Genomic DNA, 25,524 nt, shown 5'->3' with positions numbered 1-25,524 from the left:
ACACAGCAGGGAAATTCTCTCAGGGCCCTGACTAGGCCATAGGAACAACCCCATTTCCTCGTTCCCACACACGTCAGGGGCTTTTGGCTCCCAAGTATCCAGCTGCCCATCGCTGGGGTGAGGATCCAGCAGCAGCCGAGCATCAGCTGGTCAGTGACCCACTGGCTCTGCCTGGTCTAAGCAAACCCCAGTCAGAGGAGGAGAAGCCCCGATCAGTCCCTCCCCCCTGCTGCAGCCCTGGGTGCTGAGCTGATGGGCCACAGGTCGGGGAAGGGAGAGAGAGAAACTCCTCCAGCCGCTCCCTCTCCCTGGCTGAAGTTCCCCCCTCTCCCTTCCCCTCCCAGCCAGGATCCCTCTGCCATGGAGATGAGGAGAAGGACACTTGGGCCAGGCCCCACCTTCACTCTAGACACCTGTACCCATCCCCCATCTTCCACCAGCCCCTGAGCTGGGCTCCCCCACTGACTTGAGCTGTTCCCTTTTGGGCAAGTGTCCCTGGGGGCTGGTAATTCCTCCCCTCCCCAAATCCCCCAGGGTGCTGGGCTCTGGGGTAATCAAATGTTAAGGGACCAGGACTTTGGGTTCTGTGGATGTCTCTGGGGATTAGGGTGACCAGACAGGGACAGGGGATGGGGGGTAATAGGAGCCTATATACGAAAAAGACCCAAAAATCGGGACTGCCCCTATAAAGTCAGGATATCTCGTCACCCTACTGCGGATTGAATTGCTGAGGCTGGTGGAGCTTGATATCAGGGGAACTGGGTGTGGGGGTATCGAGTGTTTGGGGATCATGGGATAAGCGCATTCAGACAGCACCACAGAGAGGGACTGATTCCCACAGGAACTTTTGTCAGAGGCCTGGAGATCCCACCTCTGCCTCCATAGCATCAGCCTCTGAAGTTCTGTCTATGCTAGGAGGTGTGGTCGGGATTAGCCAGCAGATCTCTGTGACCCTCCACCAGATTTCCTAGTGTAAACTCACTCTGAGTGTCTTATGTGTTCTGACCAGTGTTCCCTAATTTTTTACATCCATGTGTGGAATGAATTTGGTTCTATGTGACACATCAACTCCATAATTCATGTGGTGGGGAAGAGAGCACCCCAGAGTGGGGATACAACACCCTAGCCTCTGTCCTGAGTGATCGCAACAAAATTGGGGATAAAGACCCCGCAGGAACCTTGGGGCCAGCCTTGTCAGGGTTTCAGACACCAGAGTGGAATGGGAGTCCTCGAGGTCAGGCAGGTCTCCAGGTAAAGGGAGTGGGAGAAAGGACTCAGCTCCTTTTGCTATTCAACTCTATCAGGGTGGTGTATAAGCCAGAAAAGTTCCCCACAATAGTAAGACCGTTTCCCCTGCTTACCTCTGTGTATATTTATTGGTTTCTCGTAAAGTTAGTTAGGATTATAGGGGAAAGTGTCAGAGCGGCCACCAGTGAGAGTTGCTGGCCACACTCTGAGGCCACCACATTTGGTCCTTGGAACCCCTGGGCTAGATGCTCACGATGGGCCCTTCTGACCATAGAGCCTGTGAGTGGAACAGGAGCCGGACACAGAGATGCTGCAGCGCGCTGGGTTGATCGCTAGGACCCAGGAGCAGCTGGGAGGCGGCTCTGGGGGGAGCGATCGCTGGGCTCAGGCCCGGCAGCAGGAAGTGACTCGCAGCCGCTGCGGGGACTCTGGCTCCAGGCTCCCGGCGAGATCCCCGAGCCCCGGCGGCTGGTGCTGGGAGCCCGGAGCCCGGGCTGCAGCCGGGAGAGGGGAATCTCCAGCAGGGCCCTTCCCGCTGCTCCCCAGGAGCCTCTCCCAGGGCAGAGCCCCCAGCCCGGCCAGGCCCCTTCCCGGCCCGGCCCCTGCCCCAGGGGGCCCCGCTCGGAGGGAAGGTGAGAGAAACCCGCTCCCCCCCGTCACCCCCGGGCTGCAGGGGGAGGAGGATAAAGAGTTGCAGGCGGGGTGCGGGGGCGGGTGCTGGGGATGCGGGGGGCAGGCTGGGATGGGGGCGGGGGCGCACTGAAGGGAACATGGGGCGATGCGGAGGGATCGGGGGGGTTGTGGGGCTGAGGGGAGCGAGGCTGGAATGGGGGGAAGATGTGAGTGGGGGGCACTGCGAGGGAAGCAGGGGTGTGGGGAGACTGGCGGGGGACAGAGGCAAAGACCCATCGCCCCACACCCACACCCTGCTCCCAGTGTGTTATTGTCAGACACACCCGTGCTGGTGGGGTCTGTGTCTCATGAGTTTTGGGGTCGCCCAGGGCCCTGGTCTGATTTCTGGGCAGGATTCACATCTCAGCCACACCGGAGTCACTGCTGCTTTGGGCAGGCAGGGAGTGTGGATGGGCCAATGGGATCAGCCTCTGCCTGCCTGTCCCTGGGGGCTGCTGGGGGAGTCCAGGGCAGCTCATTCTTTAGGTGATGCCATCACAGGGCTCCTGCTGCTCCTAAGGGAGAGGAGTTTACACGGAAGTGTGGGAAAATCCCCCAAAGTGGCCCCTTTAGTTCTGCTTTTTTTCTAGTATTTGGCTCAGAGATACTGTTACTGGGAGGATCTGAAGAGTCTGGGAGGGAATCACGGTGTTACATGGACTGAAGCCCCTTCTGTAACCTCCCCCATCGCCCCTCTTGCCCTGACAGGCTGAGGAATCACGTCCACCTTTTGCTCCAGATGGGCCCATCTTCCAGGAGACAGGGAAGGGAAATGTCTGTGATGGAGCCAGCTCAGGTAGGGAATTATCAGGGAGCTCCTGGGCAGGGGCAGGGAGGAGACAGGATGTGATAAACCTGCTAATTTTCTGAGTGGGCCCATTGGTGATGGGGGAGGGGAGATGGGACATTCTCCCATTTCTCAAACAGGATACAATCCCCTTGCACAGGGCTGGGAGTGAGACCCCACTAGCCACAGCCTGCTGTAAAATACGAAGGGAAGCTGTTGGGATTCCTGTCCCTGGCTCAGAGTTCTGCTTCCCGTATCAGCCTGTGTCTCACAGGTGTGTGGGAAATGAGAAGACCCTGCCCTCCTCCGTGTGCTGGGGGGAGACAAGTAGCTCTCACCTTCTCCCCATCCCCTGAAGGCTCCTGGCTGCTCTGAGCAGGGTGGGGGTGGGATTCTGCTACTCTGTCGCTCCCAGAGCTTCCATTTCTTTATCCGTCCTCACACATGACTAGTGGGATTGTAGCTGAAGCATCAGGTAATGAGTGGGGGCTTTTGGTGTTCCAGATGACAGTGACCTTCGAGGAGGTGGCTGTGTATTTCACCCAGGGGCAGGGGGCTCTGCTGGACCCCGCTCAGAGAGCCCTCTACAGGGATGTCATGCAGGAGAACTACGAGACGGTGACCTCTCTGGGTAAGGGATTCTTGTCCCCTCGGTTACTCGAAGTTGTGTGGTCTGCATGTCTAACTCTGGTCAGGTTCTTCCCTGGTCAGTTAGATCAGAGGCGAATGGGTTCCATAATGCACAGCTGCCGTGTGAGAGAGACTTGCATCTCTGTGCCCTCTCCAGTGGGACATGAGTGTCAAAACACAATGGACAAGCTAAACCATCCCCACCCCTCCAGCTTTCAAAGGGGCATAAATCCATCATTGTCCTGTCTGTGTTGTTTCGCAGCTGCACAAACAATCCCTGTTCACCTCCCTCCTTGGGAATAGCTCCAGCCATGAGAAGGGCTCTGGGGTCTACAGGTTTAGAAAGAGGCAGGCGTTTAAGTCCAGAGCTGTGTGTGAGTCAGCAAGAACCCCAGAGTGCACAGATCTTGGGAACGCCTAGTGAGGGTGTAGTAATCATTCAACTCACCTCCCCAGATAACTTCCTCTGCGCAAGAGACTCAGTGACCATTTTCCCGTCCTCTTGGCTTCCACGTTCCTCCAGCAGAGCGCAGGGACAGGTTCTACTCACGGAATGTCCTTTCTGACAAATACTCCACCAATGCTCCATGCACCCTAATCTGGTATGATTTCACCCTCTGCACAGGATTCCCCCTTCCCAAACCTGAGCTGATCGCCCGGCTGGAACAAGGGGAGGAGCCCTGGGTGCCCGATCTCGAGGCCTGCAAGGAAAGAAGGCTTCTGAGATGCACCCGTACAGGTGAGGACTGACACAGAAACCATCTAGGGAATGAAGGAAAAAGGTTAGGATCCCAAAATATGGTGTGAGTAAGCGCCCTCAGTTCTTCCTCATCTCAGCCAGGACAGGGCTTCACTCATCAGATATAGCTCACGCCATTCCACCCAGCCTCTTCTCTGCAGGAGTTTGCTTCCCAGCTTTCCTTCTCTGTGAGTGTTTGGGTGAGATGTGGAGGCGGAGTCCCGTTGCTCAGTCTTTGTGTTGGGTTTTCCCTTTGTGCTATTCCTCTTTCTCCCCAGCACAATGACTCCTGTCTGGATTGTGTCTCTCCCAGCAGGTGCTGAGCGAGGGACTGAGAATGAGGAGGGGAATCATCATGAGGAAGTTCCTGGGGAAGTGGAACCGCAGGGGATCTTTGTAGGAAGAGCTGAAGGGAATTTTTCCCAGTACTTGGACCAGGCAGAAGCCTGGGGAAGTTGGCACAGGTCAGAGAGGCTTCTGGGACACTTCCCAGGGAAGAAACTGGATGAATCTGTTAACGGTGGGGGAGGAGAGGAGGATCCCACAGCGCCGCAGACAAATGCCAAGAAAGAGCCACCCTGGCACTACCTTCAGTCTCTCGAGTGCGGGAAATGTTTCATATCAAAGACACAAATAATTAGACCTCAGTTAAGCCACACAGGGGAGAGACCCCACAACTGCTTGGACTGTGGGAAAAGTTTCACAGAGAGGGCAAACCTTGTTCAACATCAGGCAATCCACACAGGAGAAAGACCCCAAAGGTGCTTGGACTGTGGGAAAAGTTTCATACAGAGGTCACACCTAGTTCGTCATCAGTCAATCCACACAGGGGAGAGACCCCACAAGTGCTTGGACTGTGGGAAAAGATTCATAAGAAGATCACACCTTGTAGAACATCAGGCAATACATACAGGAGAAAGACCGCAAAGGTGCTTGGACTGTGGGAAAAGTTTCATAAGAAAGTCAAACCTTGTTAAACATCAGGCATTACACACAGGAGCGAGACCCCACAGGTGCTTGGACTGTGGGAAAAGTTTCATACAGAGGTCACACCTAGTTCGTCATCAGGCAATCCACACAGGAGAGAGACCCCACAAGTGCTTGGACTGTGGGAAAAGTTTCATGAGAAGGTCAAACCTTGTTAAACATCAGGCAATCCACACAGGAGAGAGACCCCACAAGTGCTTGGACTGTGGGAAAAGTTTCATAAGAAAGTCCGACCTTTTTAAACATAGGGCATTACACACAGGAGAACGACCACACAAGTGCTTGGACTGTGGGAAATGTTTCATAGAGAGGTCACACGTAGTTCGTCATCAGGCAATCCACACAGGGGAGAGACCCCACAAGTGCTTGGACTGTGGGAAAAGTTTCGTAACAAGGTCCGACCTTGTTAAACATAAGGCATTACACACAGGAGAAAGACCACACAAGTGCTTGGACTGTGGGAAATGTTTCATACAGAGGTCACACCTAGTTCGTCATCAGTCAATCCACACAGGGGAGAGACCCCACAAGTGCTTGGACTGTGGGAAAAGATTCATAAGAAGGTCACACCTTGTTAAACATCAGGCAATCCACACAGGAGAGAGACCCCACAAGTGCTTGGACTGTGGGAAAAGTTTCATAAGAAGGTCACACCTTGTTAAACATCAGGCATTACACACAGGAGAAAGACCCCACAAGTGCTTGGACTGTGGAAAAAGTTTCATACAGAGGTCACACCTAGTTCGCCATCAGGCATTACACTCAGGAGAGAGACCCCACAAGTGCTTGGACTGTGGGAAAAGTTTCATAGAGCAGTCAAACCTTGTTAAACATCAGGCAATCCACACAGGAGAAAAACCCCACAAGTGCTTGGTCTGTGGGAAAAGTTTTTTACAAAGATCAAACCTTGTTCAACATCAGGCAAACCACACAGAAGAGAGACCCCACAAGTGCTTGGACTGTGGGAAAAGTTTCATAAGAAGGTCACACCTTGTTTATCATCAGACAATCCACAGGGGAGTAAGACCCCACAAGTGCTTGGACTGTGGGAAAGGTTACATACAAAGGTCAGACCTTGTTAAACATCAGGCATTACACACAGGAGAGAGACCGCACAAGTGCTTGGACTGTGGGAAAAGTTTCATAAGAAGGTCAGACCTTGTTAAACATCAGGCATTACACACAGGAGAGAGACCCCACAAGTGCTTGGACTGTGGGAAATGTTTCATAGAGAGGTCAAAGCTTGTTCAACATCAGGCACTCCACACAGGAGAGAGACCCCACAAGTGCTTGGACTGTGGGAAAAGTTTCATAAGAAGGTCAGACCTTGTTAAACATCAGGCATTACACACAGGAGAGAGACCCCACAAGTGCTTGGACTGTGGGAAATGTTTCACAGAGAGGTCAAAGCTTGTTCAACATCAGGCATTACACACAGTAGAGAGACCCCACAAGTGCTTGGACTGTGGGAAAAGTTTCATAAGAAGGTCAAACCTTGTTCAACATCAGGCAATCCATACAGGAGAGAGACCCCACAAGTGCTTGGACTGTGGGAAAAGTTTCATAAGAAGGTCATACCTTTTTCAGCATCAGGCAATCCACACAGGAGAGAGACCCCACAAGTGCTTGGACTGCGGAAAGTGTTTCATATGGAGGTCTGACCTTATTAAACATGGAATAATCCATACAGGATCTAAACTTCTGTGACACGTGGCAAGAAAGGGTTAAGCAAATTGCCTGTAATTGACTCAGGGTCAACGTTTAGAGAGAGATTTTAAAAGTGTGTCCACCTTAGATAGCTAGAGTTTGTAATGTAAATGTGTATTTTCAAGGACTTGGAAGAAGAGGGCAAGTCATGTCTGAGTAACCTAATTGCCTTCTATGACGAAATAACTGGCTCTGTGGATGAGGGAAAAGCAGTGGATGTGTTATTCCTTGATTTTAGCAAAGCTTTTATATGATCTCCTACAGAATTCTTGCCAGCAAGTTAAAGAAGTGTGGGCTGGATGAATGGACCATAAGGTGGATGGAAAGCTGGGTACATCAACGGGCTCAACTGGTAGTGACCAATGGCTCCATTTCTAGTTGGCAGCCGGTATCAAGAGGAGTGCCCCAAGGGTCGATCCTGGGGCCGGTTTTGTTCAGTATCTTCATTAATGATCTGGAGGATGATGTGGACTGCACCCTCAGCAAGTTTGCACATGACACTAAACTGGGAGGACTGGTAGATACGCTGGAGGGTAGGGACAGGATACAGAGGGATGTAGACAAATTAGGGGATTGGGCCAAAATAAATCTGATGAGGTTCAACAAGAACAAGTGCAGAGTCCTGCACTTAGGATGAAAGAATCCCATTCACTGCTACAGACTAGGGACCGACTGGCTAGGCAGCAGTTCTGAAGAAAAGGACCTAGGAGTTACAGTGGATGAGAAGCTGGATATAAGTCAACAGTGTGCCCTTGTTGCCAAGAAGGCTAACGGCATTTTGGGCTGTATAAGTAGGAACATTGCCAGCAGATCGAGGGACGTGATCGTTCCCCTCTATTCAACATTGGTGAGGCCTCATCTGGAGTATTGTGTCCAGTTTTGGGCCCCAGACTACAAGAAGGATGTTGAAAAATTGGAAAGAGTCCAGCGGAGGGCAACAAAAATGATTATGGGGCTGGAGCACATGACTTATGAGGAAAGGCTGAGAGAACGGGGATTGTTTAGTCTACAGAAGAGAAGAATGATGGGATATTTGGTAGCTACTTTCAACTACCTGAAAGGGGGTTCCAAAGAGGATGGATCTAGACTGTTCTCAGTGGTACCAGATGACAGAACAAGGAGTAATGGTCTCCAGTTGCAGTGGGGATAGTTTAGGTTGGATATCAGGAAACACTTTTTCACTAGGAGGGTGGTGAAGCACTGGAATCGGTTACCTGGAGAGGTGGTGGAATCTCCTTTCTTAGAGGTTTTTAAGGTCAGGCTTGACAAAGCCCTGTCTGGGATGGTTTAGTTGGGGAGTGGTCCTGCTTTAAGCAGGGGGTTGGAGTAGATGACCTCCTGAGGTCCCTTCCAACCCTGATATTCTATGATTCTAAGAGGGGTAACTGTAGTAGTCTATGTTTAGCTATCCAAAGTGTTCCTGTATTCTGTTAAATCAGGGATCAATAATTCAGTGATTATGCCCATGTCCCATGCCACTTGCCCAATTCCAGCTCAGTCTCTTTGAATTCGCTGGGGGTAGGGGCTGAAGGATGGAGGGAAAGTTTATAGCTGAAATTTTGCAAGGTTAGTGTTAATCGGATCTGTTCCACTTTCTTGCTCGGACATTTTCTCTGGGGATCCCAGAGACGGAAAGGAGCAGGTGTTACTATCTTGACTCCGCATCCCCCTGGTGACTCTCTACACTATCAATTCTCAAAGTGTGGGCAGAGCATCCCAATGGAGGCACAGGAATGTGTCAGGGGAGGCACGATCAGTGTGGGTTGTTGGTTTTCTTTTTTAAAGAGCACTGGCTTTCAGCCCCAGTTGGCTGGGGCTCATGAGGAAGGAACAGGCCTATCTGGGAGGTGGGGATAAATGATCAGGCTCTCAAACCCAGGTGGAGCAGCAGCACAGAAGTCGGGGTGGCAATGGGGTAATAAGTCTGCTGTGAACAGCGATATTGAGGAATATCACTCTTCACGTAGCCACCCTAACTTCTGTGCTGCTGTTGGAGACCTTCAGAGCTGTGCACATCACAAGCGACTACTCTGCCTTTAGAGCTGGGTGGTGAGACATGTGCTTTTGAGGGTGTGGGCGTAAATGACCACAGACACCAAGGTGGTGTTGGCAATGAAACACATCTGAGGACCACTGGTCTACACTCTTATGGGCACCACGTTTATAAAATGATAAATCTTCTCCAAAGTATGTCTTGTGAGGTATCATGGGAAAAGTCATCATCTGCTGAATATTATTGTCCCATTAAAATGTGTCTATCAGCACTGTCCATGGAGCTCTGAGAGTTTGCTGTATGTTTGTTACATGCTGTAAAGCTGGAAAACGCCCACAGACGAGCTCCTCAGAGACAATGTCACCTGCACACCAGCTAGGTGCTACGTGGCCAGTAATTGCTCAGCCGGCCGTTCACCAGCTGTGGAGCTGGGAACAGGAGAGTTACAATTCTCCAGAAGGACGGCTGCACGCTCACTTAGACCACAGACTGGTTGTCGCCTGCCCCCCGGCTGGGGGATGAACCTCAAAGAGGAGAGTGGTATAAAAGCACAAGGGAGAATTGCCTCCATTTTTACCTCTCCTCTCCCATCTTTACAGAAGGCAACAAGATGGCTTGAAAGGCAACAGGGGCCTTGGAGTGGGGAGGATGGACCAGGGCTGGAAGGAAATCCAGGCTGTGTACTAAAAACTATGAACTGCCTGCAACAGCAGGTGGGGTGAGAAAACCTGCTTGCTTCGTATTTTCCTTAGGCCTTGGCTACACTTGCAGATGTACAGCGCTGAGAGTTAATCCTGACTTTGTACAGCTGAGTAGGGAAAGTGCTGCAGTCTGTCCACACTGACAGCAGCCCAGCGCACTGTCGTGGCCACATTTGCAGCATTTGCTGCGCCATTGGGAGCGGTAGATTATGGGCAGCTATCCCACAGAGCACTTCTTCCCATTCTGGCACCGTGGGTTGGGGGAAGGAGGCGTGGGTGCAGGGGATTCTGGGTCCGGTCCCAACACCCCGTTATGCATCGCTTCGCATCCCAGAAATCCCTTTGTTTCCATCCACCTTTAGCGCCATCTTTCAACGGTTTCTGTACAGCATGATCTGTCTGCGGGAAATGGAGCCCGAACTGGTGAGGCGTATGCTGACTTATCTCATCAGCACGTTACCTTTGGCTGTCGAACTATTCCTTAAGATCCAAAGTGACAGTGAGAGTGAGGAGTCTGACGATGTTATCGAGCCGCGTAACGCGTACGACACAAAATTGCTTGTGTTATCCATGAACATGTTCAGCACCGTGGAACACCGCTTTTGGGCTCGGGAAACAAGCACCGAGTGGTGGGATCACATCGTCATGGATGTCTGGGATGACGAGCAGTGGCTGCAGAACTTTCGGATGAGAAAAGCCACTTTCATGGGACTGTGTGAGGATCTCGCTCCCACCCTGCGGCGCAAGGACACGAGATTGAGAGCTGCCCTGCCAGTAGAGAAGCGGGTGGCTATTGCAATCCGGAAGATGGCAACTCCAGACTGCTACCGGTCGGTCGCAAACCAGTTTGGAGTGGGAAAGTCGACCGTTGGAATCGTGTTGATGCAAGTTTGCAAGGCCATTAATCGCATCCTACTTAGAAGAACCGTGACTCTGGGTAACGTGAAGGAAATAGTGGATGGCTTTGCACAAATGGGGTTCCCTAACTGTGGAGGGGCGATAGATTGGACACACATTCCTATTCTGGGACCACCCCACCTAGGATCCGAGTATGTTAATCGGAAGGGGTATTTCTCTATGGTTCTCCAGGCGCTTGTAGATCACCGTGGGCGTTTCATTGACATTAACACAGGCTGGCCCGGAAAGGTGCATGACGCACGCATCTTTCGGAACACTTGGCTGTTCAGGAAGATGCAGGCCGGGACTTTTTTCCCAGAGCGGAAGATCAGGGTGGGGAAGTCGAAATGCCCATTGTGATCCTTGGAGATCCCGCTTACCCGTTAATGCCATGGCTCATGAAACCCTACACAGGGAGCCTTGACAGCAGCAAGGAACGGTTCAACTACAGGCTGAGCCGGTGCCGAATGACTGTGGAGTGTGCCTTTGGCCGTTTAAAGGCCCGCTGACGATCTCTGTATGAGAAGCTGGACTTGGCCGAAAACAGCATCCCCACGGTTATATCCGCGTGCTGTGCCCTCCATAATATTTGTGAAGGGAAGGGTGAAAGCTTCACTCAGGCATAGACCTCCGAGGTTCAATACTGGAGGCTGAATTTGCACAGCCAGAGGTCAGGGCTATTACAGTGTCCCAGCACGGGGTTGCAAGGATTAGGGATGCCTTGAGGGAGCAATTTGAGGCTGAAAACCAGCAGTGATATCTGGTGCCCTGCATGGGAGTGAAGTGCAGTAGTTCCAATCTTTAGGAATCAGTGTTTGCTAAGCAGACAAGCAGACTTGCAGTGCCTGTTTATTTCCTGGGCTAAGGAGTCTTTTACCTTATGCAATAATAAAGAATGTTTTCAAAGCCAAAAAAGTCCATTTATTAAAAAGAAAACAAATTTATTTATTGAAAAGAAACAAGGGGTTGGAGTGGGGAACGGTACAATCACAGATTCGCATATGTCCTGTCTGGTGTGCTGTGCAGTGAGTGCTGCACTTCAGGATAGCTATACTGCATGGTGATGGGGGTTGAGTGCAGAGGGTAACGGTCGTGGTTTTCAGAGCTGCGTGGTGAAGATACTGGTGCTGGAGGCAGCTGGTGGTGTGAAAAACACGGAAGTTGGGGAAAGTGGGTTGGAGGTGACAGTGGGGCACAACGGAAGGAGTTTTGGGACAAGAGCTGTCGGGGGGGGTCGCGTTTGCATTTCTGGTACTGCTCCTTCTGCATGGCTACGAGCTCCTGGATAGCGTGTGCTTGGCGCTCCAGGATGCTTATGAGACGATCCGTGCTTTGCTGCCAGTGCTCCATGCTTTGCCTCCAGTGCGCTACGTTTTCCTGACGGATCCTGCTTTCTCTCTCCCTCCAGTTCTGTGCTTTCTCATTCTCTTTAATAGATTGCCGCATCACTTCTTGCAGCATGTCTTTGCTTTTTCGCCGTCTCTTCCTGAGTCTTTGCAGTCTCTGAGCAGGCGATCAGAGGGACGGCTGAGGTCTCAAGGTTGATGCAGCTGTATAGGCAAAATGCAACATTTTACAGAAGCATCATTGTTTATACCAGACAGAGTAGTGATTCCCCCCGCACTTAAGGAGTAGAAAACACACAGGGTCTACACAATAGCATAATTTTCCCGTCTGAAACAGAGCACACATATCCCACGGGAGCCTCAAAATGGTGAGTAAGGGGGACTGATTGTTTCAGGGCTGGGCTGCACTGTCCTCTGGGTGTCTGTGCCTTGGGGAGAGCCAACAGCTTCAGGGGGCACCTAGACTGAACACTGTCCAAACATTTTCCACAGGAGTTCGTCCTGGACGATATCTCGCTGCTGAGGGTGACCTGGGAAGCAAGGGAGGGTCTTCTACTGCAATGCGGCTTCTGCCCTGGCCCATATGCAGCTTGCCTGTGTGCAGCAATGGTCCCCCTGCCCCTCGCGGCACAGTGGCGCGGACACGTTAGCCTGGCTGGGACAAGGACCACGGTGGCTCTCCTGATAAACCTGCGCAAGCGCATTGCACGCGTTCTGGATGAGACATCTGAGGACGTTACCGAGGCCGATTACCGTGATGTGATAAACCACATCAATGCACTATTCTGCATCTAGGCATGCATGCCTAACCCTCCTCTCCCAAAGAGCCCGCACAGAAAAAATTCCTTCCCGGAAAAAAACCCGCTTACCGGGAACCTGCCCTTCTGTTTGTCCTCCACCAAGTACCGGCCGCTGCGACTGGCTACCTTCCTCCTGGCTCGAGAAGAGCGCCTGGCTGCATGGCTCCAGGGACTCCGGGGTGTCTCCATCCGCCCCACCACCCTCACTCCCATTTTCCTTCTCCTCCTCCCCCCCCACCGGCTCTGAAGTGTCCATGGAAGTGCTCGGAGTGGAGGTGGGGTTAACCCCAAGTATCGCATCCAGCTCTTTGTAGAATCGGCAGCTCACGGCGGGAGCACCCGAGCGGCCGTTTGTGTCGCGGGCTGCGGTAGGCACTCCGCAGCTCCTTCACTTTAATCCTGCACTGCAGGGCATCCCAGTCATGGCCCCTTTCCATCATGTCCTTTGATACTTCCCCAAGGTATCGTAATTCCTATGCTGGAGCCCAGCTGGGACTGGACAGCTTCCTTCCCCCATACACTGGTGAGGTCCAGCAAGTCGCCATTGCTCCATGCTGGGGCTCGCTTGGCGCGTGGAGGCATGGTCACCTGGAAAGATTCGCTGATAGCACTCCACACCATGCCGGCCTGAGCAAACAGGAAGGGGATTTTTAAAATTCCCGGGGAATGGAAAGGGTGGGTCACATGATTGGTTACCTGAGGCCAGGGCAATAGAGTTTGAACTGATGACCAGAGTGGCTAGAACAGGCTTTGTGGGATACTGCCGAATACTTCTGGAGGCCAGTCACAGCGCATTGGATGGCCACACTGGCGCCGCAGCACTGCAGCAGCAGTGCAATAGACGCTATTCCTCTTGGGGAGGTGGAGTACATGCAGCGCTGCAACCACGGAGATACAGCGCTGCAAATGCCTTGCCAGTGTGGACGGGGAGTGAGTTACAGCGCTGGGGGCGGCTTTACAGCGCTGCAACTTGCAAGTGTACCAAGGACTTAGATTGGTAAAATTTAGGATTTAAAATGCATGTTTTAATTTTATAGTTTTATCCGGTTCTGACCTTTTACATCTTTCTCTCTTGTAATCCCTGAAAACCCCCTTGCTCCAGTTCATAAACTGGTTTTAGTGTTTTGTCTGGACCTGTGTGTTTTCATTGAAGCGTTTGGGGGATTTGACTGGAGAGAACAAGGCTATGGCCTAATCCGGCCCCTTTATGGGGGCGACCCACTAATTACTGAGTTTGTCCAGTGCAGTGGACAGACTGAGCAGTCCAAGATGCACATTCCCGGGGTGCAAGGCTGGGAATAGAGAACTGGCTGATGTTGCTGTGTTGTTTGGTACATTCCTGAGTGTCTGGCTGGTCGCACTCAGTGCAGTGCAGCCAGGAGTGACTTTGAAGGCTGGTGGTTGTGTGGGAGCAGAGCGTGGAGGGGTTTGTTGTTCACACAGGGAAGCAGCAGGGTGGATTTGATTTAAATCACTAGTCAGGAAGACTCGATTTAATCATGGTTTTCTACATAAAAATGTATTCTTGTTGGTTGTTATAACCTTAATACATATTCTTCACAACCAGGGCCAGTGGAAGGATGTTTCGCGCCCTATGTGAAACTTCCACTTTGCACCCCCCCGTCCCTGAGCCCCCTGCCCTGAGGCGCCCTCTCCCCGTGGCAGCTCCCCTCCGCCGCCTTGAGGCGTCCCCCCCCCCCCCCGCGGCAGCTCCGCCCTGAGGCATGCCCCTGCGGCAGCTCCCCACCTCCCACCCTGAGGCACCCCCCCGTCCCAGCTCACCCCTGCCCCACCTCCTCCCCGAGCACACCGTCGCTGCTTCACTTCTCCCGCCTCCCAGGCTTGCGGCGCCAATGAGCTTATGCACCGCAAGCCTGGGAGGCTGGAGAAGTGAAGCAGCCACAGCGTGCTCGGGGAGGAGGTGGGGTAGGGGTGAGCTGGGGCGGGGAGTTCCTCTGCGTGCCGCCCGCCCCGCCTCCTCCCCGAGCACACAGTCGCTGCTTCACTTCTCCCACCTCCCAGGCTTGCGGTGCCTAAGCTGATTGGGGAGGAGGTGGGGTGGGGAGTTCCCCTACATGCCGCCCCACCCCCCTTGCTGCAGGCGGCCCTCTCCGTGCTCCACTGCCCCAGCTCCCTCTGCCTAAATGCCAGCAGCGACTGGGGCGGCCAAAGACCCGGCTGCCACGGTCGCTGCCCAAGAAAATGGCGCCCCCCAAATCCTAGTGCCCTAGCGGTTGCCTAAATGGTTGCACCGGCCCTGTTCACAAACAGAGATAGCTGTAGGTTTCATTTTTAGAAGGTACACACTGTACATTTGTAAACAGTGATTTATTTTGAAAACTTTTCAGACTAGTTTTACAGCTATATCAGACAATGAATGTTTATTTGGTTATTTCATAACCAAAGGTAATTGAAGCAGATATTTATGAAGTCATTAGGAGTGAACTATCTCCAATTCAACAGGTTAATCATTAATAGTTGGAGGATTTTCTTGCCATGCTGTATTAGGAGGAGAACATCACCAGACAGACATTTAAATTGTTTTATTTAACTAAAACAACAACGTTCAGTATTCTGGATTTGTTTCTTCAACAGCAAACATATAATATTTTAACAGAAAAGCGAATGTCCCTCTCTTCTCACATTTGTCTCCAGACTTCTCCTCCTCCAGATGTGTTCTGCCTCCAACCGTCTGGTATTCATTGAACGTTTTTTTGGTTTTTTTTTTGAAACTTTGCAATTTTGGAGAGCTGTAAGGGATTAACTCTGTACACAAATTTGCAGAGGGACAATAGAGGTGAGGTCTGTTATTTCTCACCTCTGTATTTTAATTTATTTTAAAACATTTTTACTGTTAACAAGCATGTTACCTTTGGAGACACAAAGCCACAGTTTATAATAATAATTAATAATAATAATTAATGGAGATCTCCCATCTCCTAGAACTGGAAGGGACCTTGAAAGGTCATCAAGTCCAGCCCCCTGCCTTCACTAGCAGGGCCAAGTACTGATTTTGCCCCAGATCCCCAAGTGGCCCCCTCAAGGATTGAACTCACAACCCTGGGTTTAGCAGGCCAATGCTCAAACCACTGAGCTATCCCTCCCCCCCAGTTTGAGAACTGGCAAACTAAGCATCTCTGATGGTATCTTCTAGACTGAGCACTGAGTCCCATTGGGTAAATAGAGAGATTAACCTAAGTAATCTATACAGAAGCCTGTGGAACCCAATACGACTGGGTCCTTAATGCATGAACTAGAGGAACTCATTTACAAAACTTTTTTTAAACATGACATGTCTATATTGTCTTATACTATAGAATTGGAATTTATAATCCCTATTCCATGATGAGAGATCTTTGAGCTATAATGTATCTTAATTAAATTATCTTTAGATAAAATGGTTTTTGAGGAAAAAATTATCAAAAAAATCCAATTTAAATAACAAAAATCTGATTTTCTTGATTTTTTTTTAAATCATTGATTTTTATTGACCCTGGGAAGCAGTGTAAAACATGCCCTGGGATGGAGAATTAAGCAGTTCAACAGTCCAGATTGTACCCTGGGGAATGTCTCACACCCGCTGTCTCCTCGGACCATTGCGCCTTCATCATCCTGAGCCTGAAAGGGAAGCTAAGCAGGACAAACCAAAGAAGAGGAACCAGCCGACATCCTCAACTCCACCGACGTTGGTTTTGGCTAAATCCTGAACTCCCCCTGGCATGGGAGACTTGAGGTTCTGCTGCCAGCCTTCCCCTCATGCGTCTGTTTCCTTCCTAATGGTCAGGGGTACAAGTAACTTAAAGGACTTAGCACAGGGGTGAGCAAACTTTTTGGCCCGAGGGCCACATGAGGGTTCTAAAATGGTATGGAGGGCGAGGTAGGGAAAACTGTGCCTCCGCAAACAGCCTGGCCCAGTCCCCTATCCACTCCCTCCCACTTCCCACCTCCTGACTGCCCCCCTCAGAATCCCCAACCCCATCCAACCACCCCCACTCCTTGTCTCCTGACCACCCCTTCCGGAGACTCCCCATCCTAACTACGCCGCCCAGAATCCTCCCACCCAAACCCCCTTGCTCCCTGTCCCCTGACAGCCCCAACTCCTATCCATCCCCCTACCCCCTGACGGACCCCCGGGACTCCCACACCCCATCCAACCCCCCCTGCTCCCTGACCGCCCCCTCTAGAGACCCACCCGCCTCTAACCACCACCCCGGAACCCCAACCATTATACAACCCACCCTGCTCCCTGTTCCCTGACTGCCCCCCGGGAGCTGCTGCCACTTATCCCACGGCACGTCCCTGTCTCCCCTACCATGCTACTCAGAGCAGCGTGTCTGGCTCCACGCAGATCTAGACACACTGCTCCGCGGAAGCGCACAGCTCCACCCCCAGAGCGCTGCCCACGCGGTCAGACCTTGTTTGTCATCAGGCAATCCACACAGGAGAGAGACCCCACAAGTGCTTGGAATGTGGGAAAAGTTTCATACGAAGGACAGACCTTGTTTATCATCAGGCAATCCACACAGGAGAGAGACATCACAAGTGATTGGACTTTGGGAAAAGTTTCAAAGACAGATCACAGCTTGTTAAATAATATCAGGCAATCCAAACAGTAGAGAGACTCCACAAGTGCTTGGACTGTGGGAAAAGTTTCATAAAGAGGTCAAAGCTTGTTCAACATCAGGCAATCCACACAGGAGGGAGACCCCACAAGCGCTTGAACTATGGGAAAAGTTTCACATGGAGATCAGCCTAGGTTAAACATCAGAGAATCCACACAGGAGAGAGATCCCAATAAGAGCTTGGATTGTGGGAAAATTTTCAGACAGACATCACACCTCATTAAACATGGGAGAATCCATACAGGATCTAAACTTCTGTGACACATGACAAGAAAGGATTAAGGAACTTGCATGTAATTGACTCAGATCAGGCCTTGTTACACATCAGGCAAGCCAAAGAGGACAGAGACTTTATTAATGCTTGGGATGTGGGAACAGCTTCAGTAACAGCAGAAATCTTAATAATCATTGAAGAATGCACATAGAAGAGAGACGCCATAAATGTCTGGACTGCGGGAATGGTTTCCATTGGAAATCAGCCCTTAATAAGAAAAGGGGGAGTCAGATGGCACCTTAAAGACTAACAGATTTATTTCGGCATAAGCTTTCATGGGTAAAAAAAAAACACTTCTTCAGATGCATGGAGTGAAAACTACAGATAGAGGCATAAATATACTGGCCCATGAGGAGAAGGGAGTTACCTTACAAGTGGAGAACCAGTGTTGACAAGGCCAATTCAGTCAGGGTGGATGTGGTCCACTCTCAATGACTGATGAGGAGGGGTCAATACCAAGAGAGGGAAAATTGCTTTTGTAGTGAGCCAGCCACTCCCAGTCCTATTGAGGCCCAAATTGACCGTGTTAAGTTTGCAAATGAACTGTAGCTCTGCAGTTTCTCTCTGAAGTCTGTTTCTGAAGTTTTTTGGTTGAAGGATGGCTACTTTTAAATCTGTTATTCAATGTCCAGGGAGATTGAAGTGTTCTCCTACTGGCTTTTGTATGTTACCAATCCTGATTTGTGTCCATTTATTCTTTTACGTAAAGACTGTCCGGTTTGGCCAATGTACATGGCAGAGGGGCATTGCTGGCACATGATGACATATATTACGTTAGTAGATGTGCACCTGAATGTGCCCCTGATAGTGTGGCTGATATGGTTGGGTCCTGTGATGGTGTCGCTAGAGTAGATATGGGGACAGAGTTGGCAACGGGGTTTGTTGCAGGGATTGGTTCCTAGGTTAGTGTTTCTGTGGTGTGGTGTGTAGTTGCTGGTGAGTATTTGCTTCAGATTAGGGGCTGTCTGTAAGCGAGGACTGGTCTGCCTCCCAAGATCTGGATGGAAGCTGGAGGCAGGTAGGTAAACTTTGCGGTCAGTAGGTTTCCGGTATAGGGTGGTGTTTATGTGACCATCACTTATTTGCTGTGGTGTCCAGGATCTCTTGTGTGGACTAGTCCAGGCCGAGGTGGATGGTGGGGTGGAAATCGTTGAAATCCTGGTGGAATTCTTCAAGGGCCTCCTTCCCATGGGTCCATATGATGAAGATGTCATCAATGTAGCGCAAGTAGAGGAGGGGGCTCTAAGGCATGAGAGCTGAGGAAGCGTTGTTCTAAGTTGGCCATAAAATGTTGGCATGCTGTGGGGCCATATGGATACCCGCTGACTTGAAGGTATAAGTTGTCCCCAAATCTGAAATGGTTGTGGGTGAGGACAAAGTCACAAAGCTCAGCCAGCAGGTGTGCTGTGGCCTCATCAGGGATACTGTTCCTGGCGGTTTGTAGCCCATCGTCATGTGTCATATTGGTGTAGGGAGCTTCTACATCCATGGTGGCCAGGATGGTGTTTTCAGGAAGATCACCAATGCATTGTAGTTTCCTCAGGAAGTCGGTGGTGTCTTGAAGATAGTGTTACCGAAATATCAGGTCCACCTAGCTGAGAGCCAATAACAGCCGGACAGGGATAAGGAAGACTTGCTTTATTCTGCAGAAGAAAAGAGAGCTTTGCACCTTGGTACAAAAACTCTGTCTTACACACATTTTACAGATCCTTTATACACATTCAGACCAAGGTCCTTGCAGTGTTAACACTTGATTGGTGGTGGTCAGACCCGTGCTTTTGCTATCTGGTCGATGAAAACCAGCTTGGGACCAGCTCCAACTACCTTAAGGCCTTGAAGGGAAAACAGTTGAAAAGTTCAGGCTACTGTGTACTTGAAGTGTCTGCTTCCCCCTAATGGCCACTGGTTGACATAAAGGCTGCTCTGTTAAGGGGGGGTGACTAGTAACTTTCACAGTCCCCCCTTCGAGCCTGACAAATTCAAAAATTGTCAGGCCTGTTACGCAATTTGCAATCAAGCTGGAGGGACAGATACTGGGTTTTCTTATGGACAGCAGAGCTTTTGATCATAGCATTACATAGGCATTTGGCACATTGTATCATTGTCCAAATAACACATAGAAAAGAATCCATTTAACAATTGTTCGAAAGAGCCCCGTAAACCATGACCCAAGGTCTAGAAGCAGGTTCTCAAAACTAAAGGTGTGATCAAGAGATACAGCATGGAAAACAACAGCAGCATTCTTAATGGCTTGTAAATCCTGCTCAGTTAAGCCAGAATGATTACATAGAAACAATATTTTTCCCCGATGCGAGCACAAGTCCCCCCCTAATTGGTTCATATGCTTGGAAGGAGCATTGAGAATGTTTGCACTTCCACCCAGAAAGTTTCCAAGTATGTCTCCATGGCCACAGATCAGATGGTACTCCTGATGTGTCTGTAAGGGCAGTGGGCCAAGCCTGATGCTCTAGATCATTCCGAATGGCCATTAGCTGGTCATTCAGGAAATCCTGAATTTCTGAACATGCTAGATCCCACTGCAATGCCTTCCCAGCCTCAGTGATATTCAATACCGTTTCTGTCAGCAACTTCTGGGTCATAGAACTAAGGGCGGAGATAATATGTAACTCACCAATTCCAGCCTGTACCTGGGTTAGCTGTGCCCCAATTTCTCATCATGTTTTGGTTCTTAAAAATATTCCAAACTGCTGCTGCACTATTGGCCCCATCTCATAGGGATCCGGTCAAGTCACTTTTCTTTCTAGAGGAAATAACCCAAGCCCTCTGTTGTGCTAATCTAATGGCAGCCCCCTGTGAGCAATTTGGGTATGTAGAGGTGATCTGGAAATTGGATAAGGGTAATGAAAATTTAACAGTCCCTAGTGTAGTGTTAATCACAGTTCATTGATATCCTAATACATTTCTTTTTGGTGTAGTACTATACCACATTCCCAAGCATGGGTTCCACAAGTTTCTTCCTGCCAGTGTATAATTCTTTGTTTCTTCACCAGGGTCAGTTCTTAATGTCTCTTGTAGGCAGGAATCCCTGGACTTTGGTGGTTCCAATGAAGCAAGTGTTCCTTCTTCTCTTTTCCTGAAACAGTCATGGTTCAGCATTATACAGGGGAGAGGTTACTAGCACATCACCCTGTAATGGTTTTGTGTCTTCTAAAAAAATTCAAAGACACAGTAGGTCTGTCAGTGGATAAGGGAGAGGTTACTAGCACTTCACCTTGTCTTTTTTTCCTTTTTCCTGCTGTCCAGAAGGCACAGCAGAGCTAGAAGGAGAAATAGGCTTATCAGTCGGAGAGCCCTCCCGAGGTGGAGGGGTCTTTTTACAGTGAGAAGCATGGGTCCATTCCAGGTAGGCAGTCCTTGGCACTTCACAGCGGTGTTGGTGGTTAACAGCACTTAGAAAGGGCCTTTCCAGCATGGAGCCAAAGCAGTCTTTTGTTGATGGACATTACATAGACTCAGTCTCCTTGTTTCAATGAACAGCAGGGCTGCTAGGGTCTTTGGGTAGCACTTCTTTTATCTGTGAGAAAAGAAACCTAACACATTTCATTAATGCCTGGCAGTGTTTTGCAGATCTCATAGTTGCTTGGGCACATTCAGGCCCCCCTGTTCTTGGCTGTCAGCCAAGTCTTAGCTGTGGGCATTGTCCTGGGATGGGGCCAGCATCTTATCTTTGGACGGAGCTTGCTAGTTATTTTTTTTCCAGTTAACTCGTTCTGTTCTTTTTCCTTCTCCCCTTCTTGGCTTCTTTTAACCTACAAAGGAAACTTCCAGTCTTCATTCATACACCTTTTCCCAACAATGAACACATACACATTGCTATTATACAGTACATTAGTCTTATTATTCAATGTATGCCACATACACCCTTCCAGTAAAAGAACTTTATTACAGAGCTTTGGAGCAACAAACCAGGACAAGCACACCCACCTTTGAGGAGTCCACTCGGTACAACCTCAGGTGTCCAATAGCTTTCCTCCCTCCCCAGCCCTCTGGCTAGAAATCTGAGGTAGCCAGAAGGATCCCATGGGCAATATGGGGAATGGGTTAACCTTCCATGTCCTTGCTTCCAAAGACTGTTGGTATGCAAATTTTAACAACAATTTTGGCCATAGAACACAAAAATAATTCCTATTGTGCCAGTAAATGCATGGTATGTTGAATGCTATTCAGCTGGCATCCATTTTCTCTGATGATCTGAAAGACAAAAGAACAGAGGTCTACCCCTTCTGAGCAGTCAGTCAAGGGTATGTCTGTGTAGATTTGTTCCCGTGCTATAGCAGGGAGTTTCTTGAGCAGTTGGTGTAGTTTCTTTTGGTATGTCTCAGTGGGATCGGAGGATAGTGGCCTCTAGAATGTGGTGTTGGAGAGTTGCTTGGCAGCCTCCTGTTCATAATCCGACCTGTTCATGATGACTGCAGCACCTCCTTTGTCAGCCCCTTTGATTAGAATGTCAGGCTTGTTTCTGAGGCCGCGGAAGGCGTTGCGTTCTGTGCGGCTGAGGTTATGGGGCAAGTGATGCTGTTTGTTCACAATCTGAGCCTGTGCACCTCTGCAGAAGCACTCTGTGTAGAAGTCCACTCTGTCATTTCGACCGTCAGAAGGAGTCCACGCAGAATTCTTCTTCTCGTATTGTTGATAGGAGGGTTCCTTTGGGTGAGTGAGCTGTTCAATGGCGAGTTGAAAATATTCCTTGAGTCGGAGACGACAAAAGTAGGCTTCCAGATCACCACAGAATTGTATCATGTGCGGGCGGGTGGTGGGGCAGAAAGAGAGTCCCCGAGATAGGACAGACTCTTCTGCCGGGTTAAGGGTGTGTTTGGATAGATTAACAATATTGCTGGGTGAGTTAAGGGTACCCTTGTTGAAGCCCCCTGTGGCGTGTAGGAGTTTAGATCGTTTACTGCCCTTAATAAGCATCAGAAAATAAACACAGGAGAGAGAACCCATAAGTGTTTGGACTGTGGGAAAGGTTTCACAGAGAGATCAGCACTTCTTACACATCAGACACTTCACACAGGAGAGGGTCCTCATAAGTTCTTGGACTGTGGGAAAGGTTTCATACTAAGCTCACAACGTATTAGACATCAGAGAATCCACACAAGAGCGAGACCTTATATATGCTTGGAAAGTGGGGAAAATTGTAACTGTAGCTCAAAACTCACTCAACATGAGAAAACCCACATGTGAGAAAGACACTATAAATATTTTGAAAGTAGGAAAAGTTTAATTGGAGCTCTCGTCTTATTGCACACCTCACATTCCTTCTTAAGACAAACCTCAGAATTGCCTCGACTGTCGGAAATGTTTCCTGTAGAAGTCAGCCGTTATAACACATCAAAGGATCCACACAGGAGAGAGACCTCATCAGTGCTTGGACTGTGGGGAAAGCTTCATTCAGCGATCACCCCTTATTAAAAGTCAGAGAATCCACAGAGGTATGAGAGAGCCTAGGAATAGCCAGACTGCAGAAAAAGATTCAATTTGACTTCACACCTCAGTGACCCACACAGCAGAGAGGCCTTGAATGCGGGGGAAGCATTAGGTGCTCCCGGAGTATCAAGCATCTAGAAATCTGTACAGGGAAGAAACCGCTGAGATGTTCTCAGTGCGGAAAACGCTCCAAGTGGAGCTAACACCATGTTGGACATCCGAGGCTCCCAAGCATCCAGCTGCCCATGACTGGGGTGAGGATCCAGCAGCAGCCAAGCATCAGCTGGTCAGTGACCCACTGGCTCTGCCTGGTCTAAGCAAACCCCAGGCAGAGGAGGAGATGCCCCGATCAGCCCCTCCTCCCTGCTGCAGCCCTGGCTGCTGAGCTGATGGGCCATAGGTCGGGGAAGGGAGAGAAAGAAACACCACCAGCCGCTCCCTCTCCCTGGCTGAAGTTCCCCCCTCTCCCCACCCCTGCCAGGCAGGATCCCCCTGCCATGGAGATGAGGAGAAGGACACTTGGGCCAAACCCCACCTTCACTCTAGACACCTGTCCCCAACCCCCATCTTCCACCAGCCCCTGAGCTGGGCTTCCCCACTGACTTGAGCTGTTCCCTTTTGGGCAAGTGTCCCTGGGGGCTGGTAACTCCTCCCCTCCCCAAATCCCCCAGGGTGCTGGACTCTGGGGGAATCAAATGTTAAGGGATCAGGACTTCGGGTTCTGAAGATGTCTCTGGGGATTGAATGGCTGGGGCTGGTGGAGCTTGATATCAGGGGGAACTGGGTGCGGGGGTATCACGTGTTTGGGGATCATAGGATAAGCGCATTCAGACAGCACCACTGAGAGGCACTGATTCCCACAGGACCTTTTGTCAGAGGCCTGGAGATCCCACCTCTGCCTCCGCAGCATCAGCCTCTGAAGTTCTGGCTAGGCTAGGAGGTGTGGTCGGGATTAGCCAGCAGATCTCTGTGACCCTCCACCAGATTTCCTAGTGTAAACTCACTCTGAGCATCTTATGTGCTGTGACCAGTGTTGCCTCATTTTTTACATCCATGTGTGGAATGAATTTGGTTCTATGCACCAGTATGTGACACATCATCTCCATACTAGTTCATATGAGGGTGGGGCCAAGAGGTTTGGAGAGTGTGGGGGGGCTCCGGGCTGGGACAGAGGGATGGTGTGCAGAGGGGTGAGGGCTCTGGCCAGGTGTGCAGGCTGTGGGATGGGGCTGCAGATGAGGAGTTTGGGGTGCAGACTGCGGTGGGGAGAGGACTCCCCCCAGCCCTCTCTCACCACAGCTGCTTGGGACTGGGTGAGAGGCACCTCTCCCCAGCCGTGGCAGCTCCTGTGGCTGGGGTGAGGGAGGAGTGCCTCTCCCCAGCAGCTCCAGTGGACCTGGACCAAGCCTGGGGAGGGGCTCCTCTCCTTGCCTTCCTTCATGGCCCTCGATAGCCAGCTGGTCACGCCCTCCCCCTGTCCCACCGTGTCCTGCGTTGGCATGACAGAGAGTTGCCCCACTCACCCCACACTGATCCCTCTTGTGATCACCTCTGCACCCCATGTTCACCACTTGTGTAGGGTTATGATATTTTGTGTGCAAAGTGTGCCTGGTGAGGGATCATTGGAAAACTCATGATCTGCTGAATATTGTGCGGTTGAAATGCGTGTGACACCAGTGCATGTAGAATGGTGAGATTTTAATGTATGTTTGTTGCTAGGCTGACCATATTCCAGGTGCCCCAAAAGAGGACACTGATGGGGGGTGGGAGCTGATGGGGGGTGGGAACTGATGGGGGTTGTAGAGTTAGAGGTGCTGGAGGGGGTGCGGTGGGGATACTCATGAGGTGAGAGCAGTGTTGGCAGCTGTCACAGTGGCAGAGTGCTGGCAACAGCTGTCAGTCAGCGCCGACCTGCGGGACACTCCCCCAGGACTGGGAATCTGGGCCTGGGTGGGTGGGATCTCGCAGCAATCAATCAGCTGTGGATGCAGGGCAATTGGCTAGTTGGGAAGGTGAATAATCAGGGATGTTTCTGAGTTTCAGCACTTGTGCTCTGCAAACACCCCCGACATTTGTTGTTATGGCAAAACCCGTCAGCAGGCTCAAACAAGAGGATCTGTCCATAAGGACCCAGACATATGTCAAAGTTTTTGTTACTGAAATATGTCATAGTTCAAGGGATTGTCCCACTCAAAGTCCTGAGAGATGACAAAGGACCGACTGTGGGTGTTTGAAAACCCTTATCTGGCCGTCCATCACCAACAGGAAGAAAGGGGTAAACAAAGAAATTTATAATTCACCTGAAGGATGCTTTGGAGCTCACACACACCAGAAAGTTGCCTGACCCCATGACTGTTGGCCCCTTACTGAAACTTAGTGCACAGGGGAGGGGTTGGTTGGCTTCTCCCAGTACCAAAAGACAGGAAGATCCAATGAGAAAAGAAAACCCTGAGGCAGGCAGGCCAATGAGGGAGTCAGGTGCCAGTTCTCTGTGTGAGCTGGAGCTGCCTGCCAGAGAAGGGCAGAGCTAAGGGGAGAGGAGCAGCCAGAGCTGGGTTGGAGGCAGAGGAGTAGAAGCACTGATGCAGAGGGAAGCTGGGGCTGGAGCAGTCTGGAGCTGGGTGTGGTGAACAGCTGGGGAGAGCGAGGGGGGGGGGGATCCTGGGCAGCGTG

At 50.6% G+C, this 25,524-nt stretch overlaps 1 protein-coding gene across 2 annotated transcripts; it reads left to right on the top strand.

The window, feature by feature from the left end:
• Positions 1-1,651: 1,651 nt before the first annotated feature.
• On the top strand, positions 1,652-13,632 carry LOC128847447 (zinc finger protein 420-like). 2 transcript variants are annotated; one of them, XM_054046849.1, is made up of 5 exons: positions 1,652-1,880; positions 2,629-2,716; positions 3,212-3,338; positions 3,963-4,076; positions 4,393-13,632. In XM_054046849.1, exons 2-5 carry the CDS (start codon positions 2,660-2,662, stop codon positions 6,768-6,770), a joined length of 2,676 nt encoding a protein of 891 aa, XP_053902824.1. In that variant the 5' UTR covers positions 1,652-1,880; positions 2,629-2,659; the 3' UTR covers positions 6,771-13,632. The 2 variants fall into 2 exon arrangements, with proteins under 2 accessions (XP_053902824.1, XP_053902823.1); XM_054046848.1 differs by having other exon boundaries at positions 4,390-13,632.
• The last annotated feature ends 11,892 nt before the right edge of the window (positions 13,633-25,524 follow it).

This window comes from Malaclemys terrapin, chromosome 13 (assembly GCF_027887155.1).
Source record: "Malaclemys terrapin pileata isolate rMalTer1 chromosome 13, rMalTer1.hap1, whole genome shotgun sequence".
NCBI lineage: Eukaryota > Metazoa > Chordata > Testudines > Emydidae > Malaclemys > Malaclemys terrapin.
Note: the sequence above shows the minus strand (reverse complement) of the source record. Positions and strands in the feature narration are given on the sequence as shown.